General features: G+C 40.7%; 2 protein-coding genes across 3 annotated transcripts in view; one reads left to right on the top strand and one right to left on the bottom strand.

Moving 5' to 3' along the window:
* Nucleotides 1-1,340, top strand: LOC116030721 (ribosomal RNA-processing protein 14-C-like). Its single transcript, XM_031273035.1, has one exon. The coding sequence runs from the start codon at nucleotides 69-71 to the stop codon at nucleotides 1,113-1,115; it is 1,047 nt and encodes a 348-aa protein (XP_031128895.1). The 5' UTR covers nucleotides 1-68; the 3' UTR covers nucleotides 1,116-1,340.
* A 1,657-nt stretch (nucleotides 1,341-2,997) lies between these two features.
* The window catches only part of LOC116028786 (annexin D3), a 4,234-nt gene continuing 2,023 nt past the window's right edge, over nucleotides 2,998-5,208 (bottom strand). For both annotated transcript variants that reach the window (XM_031270603.1, XM_031270604.1), the window contains exons 3-6: nucleotides 4,533-4,760; nucleotides 4,109-4,321; nucleotides 3,895-3,987; nucleotides 2,998-3,438 (exon numbers count right to left, since the gene is read on the bottom strand). In XM_031270603.1, coding sequence (XP_031126463.1) covers nucleotides 3,235-3,438; nucleotides 3,895-3,987; nucleotides 4,109-4,321; nucleotides 4,533-4,760 — 738 coding nt within the window. In that variant the 3' untranslated portion in view covers nucleotides 2,998-3,234. The remainder of the gene's footprint in view (nucleotides 3,439-3,894; nucleotides 3,988-4,108; nucleotides 4,322-4,532; nucleotides 4,761-5,208) is intronic.

Genomic DNA, 5,208 nt, shown 5'->3' with positions numbered 1-5,208 from the left:
TAATACTTAAAACGATACGATTGCCAAACCACGCTTCTTCCTCTCTCTCGGACAATAGCTCCCCAAAGATGAAGAAAAGGCAGAAGTCCGTAGCCGCCGACGCGACCACCGCTGTCGCAGCTACTGACCTGAAAGCCCTAATTCACGAGAGCAGCGTCTTCTTCGACAACTTGGTAAATCTCATCCCACCCAGATTCTACCTACCAAGCGACGATTCCAAGCCATGGTTTCAAGGCTTGTCCAAAGCCAAAAAGGCCTCTTTCAAACGCCAGTCCAGGGAGAACCTCAAACTCGCCCGCCGTAACCGCCTCGACCCGGACAAGAAGATTGCCCAATCCTCAACTCTCGACCTCCTCAAAGAGTCCATCGAGAAGCAGAAAATTGCGGAGCTATCGAGCGGGAATACGGACGATTCTGACAAAGAAAAACCTATCGATTTCGGCGAAGAAGATGATGGTAACGGTAACGATCGTTCGGTTACCTACGAAGAGTTGCGGCAGAGGCTCAGGAGGAAAATCGAAGCCCTACGCGGTAACCGAGGGGCCGGTGAGAGATCAGAGAGGAAAGGGAGTGGCAAAGATGGGAATTCGGTGAACTCAGAAGGGAAGAAGCGAAAGAGGAATAGTGAAAATAGTGAAAAGACGGGCAATGAGGCAAATCCTGGGAATGTTCTGAGTGAAATTGAATTTGGGAAAGTAAAAATTGGGGACGATGACAAGCAGGGGAAGAAGAAGAAGAAGAAGATGTCAAAAGCTAAAGAATTGGAGAGGTTGAAGAGGTTGGAAGAGGTAAAGAAGGAGAATCCAAAGGTGGCTGAGAAACAGTCGTGGAAAGCTGCAGCGGATAGGGCAATGGGGGTGAAGGTCCACGATAATCCCAGGCTTTTGAAAGAGAGTATGAAGAGGGAAAAGAAAAGGAAAGAGAAGAGCACTGAAAAATGGAAGGAAAGGGTGGAGAGTAGGGAGAAATTGAAGGAGGAGAGACAACAGAAGAGGAGGGACAACATTTCAGGGAGAATCCAAGAGAAGAAAATGAGGAAAATAGCTAAAAGGGAGAAGAAGCTTATGAGGCCTGGATTCGAGGGGCGGAAGGCGGAATTCATTACCAAGGATTGAAGTTAATGTGCTTATTTAGCATTCTCCACAATATAATACCCTTGTGTTCTCGATAAAATGGCTTCATGCTATTTTGGATACGAACTTTGCTTTTCATTATGATTTATGAACTATGTTTGTGTTAGTGTTACTTTTATGCTAGTTGGTTTTTAAATTTTGTCTGAATGTTACTTCATGCTAGTTTTTATGAAAGAAATACATGGCAATTGGTGCATAAGGCTCAAATACTTGCTATTGATTCCCAGCTTTTTGAGTTCTAGATTTTAACTTGTTTAGGATGTTGGTTTATGATATTTGAGTATGGCTGTTACATTGCTTAGAACATTTTACTTGAAAGCATATGCATTTTTTTCTTTTGATTACTATGTGATTTGGTTTTGGTTTGTCTTGCAAATTTAGGGAATGATTTATAATCGTTTCTGGATTTAAAAGCTTGCTTTGGTTTGTCATTTTATGGGCTTACTATGTGAAATTTATTGCATATATAAGAAGCAGGATTTGTCTGTTAATTAATGCTTAACATAGAGATGATTTTGCTGTTATGTTTCTTGTATTGTTACACTATCATTGATGTGCCATCCTCATAATTTCTTCATCCTTCCACACATAGGCACCATAATATATAATGTTTTCAGAAGACACATAAATGCCCAAAGCTTTTTATATGGCTCCTAGGGTAGAACTTTTAGAGAAAACTTGTGTTATCACAGGTTTAGCTGCCTAAGTTTGTATGTGCAGGCTGTGCTGATAGAGAAGGTAGCATAATTGTCTTTGAAATAAGCACAAGCGGAATGAAAATAACACATTGCATCTATACTTATGCTATTCCATAAAGGTTGCTGGCAAAACGTGACACAACATTTGCAGCACTGGTGATTCTATGTCTGTAAGTGCTGTGTATTGGCGTATTGCATTGCAGGTGCATTGAACATCAGTAACTCTTGAGGTGCGTTTGTGGTTTTCCTCTTCCTCTATGCAGTTATACTAGTGGATTACTTTGTCTATACAGATTTGACAGTGGAGTTCAAAATATTTGGGAATTTCTTTCATTTTGAGTGGGTTCTTAGAATGGGTGGATGGGTTATTGTAATCTTTCTTATTTTGAATTTTGGCGAGATCCTAAACAGTAAACACCATTCTTCATATGATGCATCTATCTGGAGTTTCTGGGGCATGGCATCATTATGACATTATGCAGCCTGCCCATTTTTCATACCAATAGAGCCATAGTCTTTGCTAACATCCTCATGATAAATACACCACTATAGTCTTTCTTATTGTCCTACACTTGCATAACACCAATTATACTTTCTGTGTAAATTGTGATGTCTCCCTTTATCCAGGGAAAAGGATACAAGCAATTCTTTGCTTGCAAAATCCAATGAATGTTATGCGTTTATTGAATGAATGCAAGGATTTGAGTCTATGATGATGTGTGTCTTACTCGGGATTCTTAATCGACTAAGGGGGTGACATCCAACCCTTAGAGCATCCTCAATTGTATAGTTTTTAGTACAAATTTTTAGGTGCCTACTAGGAGAGAGAAGGGAAAGAAGAAAAAGAAGAAAAGAAGAAGAAATCAGCAGCATAAATAACGCGCCCGACTAGGCGCTCCTGGTGCGCCGCACGTGCACTAAGGAGCACTAAGGAGATGCTTTGTTTTCTGGTGGGGCCCACTATGCCTGCAAAAATCCAGGTGCTTGGACACTCTCTCTCATCCACATAAGTCTTGAAACTTGTAAAAATCATATAAAATCTCCCTATTGGGATGCTGTTAGTGTGTTTAATTGGATAAATTTATTAAGAACACTAGTGAGTGTGTTTACTAGTGAGATAAAAAATTTCATTTTTCTAAAGAAATTGAAAAAAAATAGATAAAGGAAAACAAAGAAGAAAATATGTTTATTTATACATTTGGTGACTGCATATTGTTCAGCCCGAGTGCAACAATCATTTTCCCACATAAAAACTGCTTGACCTTAATTCACACAACCCCATGGCTCCAATCTTCAACTTATTAGTAGATAAATGACAAGTTATAAACAAATTGTTGATCATAGTCAACAAGCTAAAATCTTCAAACCATACAAAACAAATAAATATATGGATTGCAAGACAACTAGATTTTGGCCCCAAGGAGGGTCATTAAGAAATCTCTGTAGTCCCCAGAAGTGTCATCTTCAACTGCATAGTCAAGACTGGTTTTGTACATAATGTTGTATTCTCCTCTCACTTTCATCATATCAATTTCAGCTCGCATTACAATAGCCCGTGTGAGAGAATTCTCATCGGTTCCAAACCCAACCACCGAGTCTTTAACAACCTGAAATGTAAGAGAGGATGAAACGGCGGGAAAATGTGTGAACCCTAAGGCTGCAGCACGCTAAAGGGAAAACCGGAGAATGATCAACAAATTTTGTTGGACAGAGGCTTGAAAGATCAAGTTCAGCACCAAGCACCAGATGGTTAGGGGATTGTTGGGCAGAGGCCTGAAGGGCTAAGTCTAAATCCAGCATCGGGGGACAAGTCCAGCACCAGATGGTTAGGGGATTGTTGGACAGAGGCCTGAAGGGTCAGGTCTAAAAATCCAGCATCGGGGGACAAGTCCAGCACCAGATGGTTAGGGGATTGTTGGACAGAGGCCTGAAGGGTCAGATCTAAATCCAGCACCAGGAGGACAAGTCTAGCACCCTACCTTTCGAAAATGTGACACTCCCAAATAACAGAAGACCACTTGAACTCGAGAGAAATAGAACATTTGGTTTAAGTAATTTGTTACCTCGGCAAAATGTTTCTCTGGAGAGTGTATGCAACAAACGATCACCTTCAAGATGGATTCCAATAGGCCCCTGCCACAAGTCTTGGCTATGTCCTGCTAGTGGGAGTGGGATTCATCAATGTGGATAGGTTTTGAAGATAGAAACAGTTGAAAACAAAGCAGAGATTAAAGAGAAAGCAATCCTCAGGGAGGGGTGGTGGGTTAAATAAACAACCTGATCAATGGAGTATCCATAGTTTTGTTTATAACACTCGAAACAAGCCCCGAGCTGATAAATGTTCCGGGTGCTGAGTATAAATACAAGATCATCACGGTCTAGTTTTTTCGTTCGGATGGATTCACGAAGCTTAGCTGCTTCTAGGTTTGCAATACTATTATCGACCACTTCTTTGTCATATCTGTAGGAGCTCACCATACTAACCAGAATCTGTCCAAGAATCCAAGATAGGCACAGTATGTCACTTCAAACACGCGCAATTCTCTAAACATGAAATAGGAATATGATGCGAGGAAGAGAAACGTTAGGCATTCCAATGCAGACTCAAGGTTTCTGCCAAAGGGTACATTACGAGATTCTCATGGAAAACTATCACATTACAGACACACGAATGCCTTGTAGAATTGAGCGTATTTTTTACCTTCTGCACAGGCAAAGAGACATTCTTCGTGATGTCTTCTTCGAGTGAGCAGTTGAAGAGCGAGCAGTATTCTTGCCTCACAGCAATCAGATGGTCGGGAGATGATGCACAGGCTATCTCGACAATCACTTGTAATTCCTTTAGATTTTTCCTTCTCGACTTCAAAGCCTCGTTTGCCAGCCTTGCATCTCTTTCAGGAGGATCATATGTCCATAGTATCACAGCTTTCTGTCAATCACCAAAAGTAAAAAATTGATACTTGTAACCCGAAGGCTAGCGAGCTCTTATGATCAGATTAAAGCATACACTTTTCCCTGTTAAATAACCAAGAGGAAAGCGAGAAAATTGAGCATCAATTCAAGCCACTTTGTAACACCAAGGGTGAGAGACAGTAAAAAAGGGAATGTGAGACTAGCGACAGTGAAACCCCTCCTATGTTAAATGTTGGTCCTTTTCCCATATTAATCTGGAATTTCAGAAACATAACTATTCCCTTGTGGACCAAAATAATCCAGATATACAAGAATATGATCATTCACTGCATTAAAAGTGAACAACTTTTCAACCAAAAGCAGTAATATTCCAAAATTTGGAGATCCCATATAAGGATACAAAACTAACATTCATCTGGCAGGGGGGGGGGGGGGGGGGGGGGGAAAAAAAAAAAAAAAAAAAA

This window comes from Ipomoea triloba, chromosome 9 (assembly GCF_003576645.1).
Source record: "Ipomoea triloba cultivar NCNSP0323 chromosome 9, ASM357664v1".
Lineage (NCBI taxonomy): Eukaryota > Viridiplantae > Streptophyta > Magnoliopsida > Solanales > Convolvulaceae > Ipomoea > Ipomoea triloba.
This window is presented reverse-complemented; position numbering and strand designations above follow the sequence as displayed.

Bases quoted from the DNA above. Each gene is read 5' to 3' on its own strand.
- LOC116030721 (XM_031273035.1), top strand. From the start codon at position 69: ATGAAGAAAAGGCAGAAGTCCGTAGCCGCCGACGCGACCACCGCTGTC.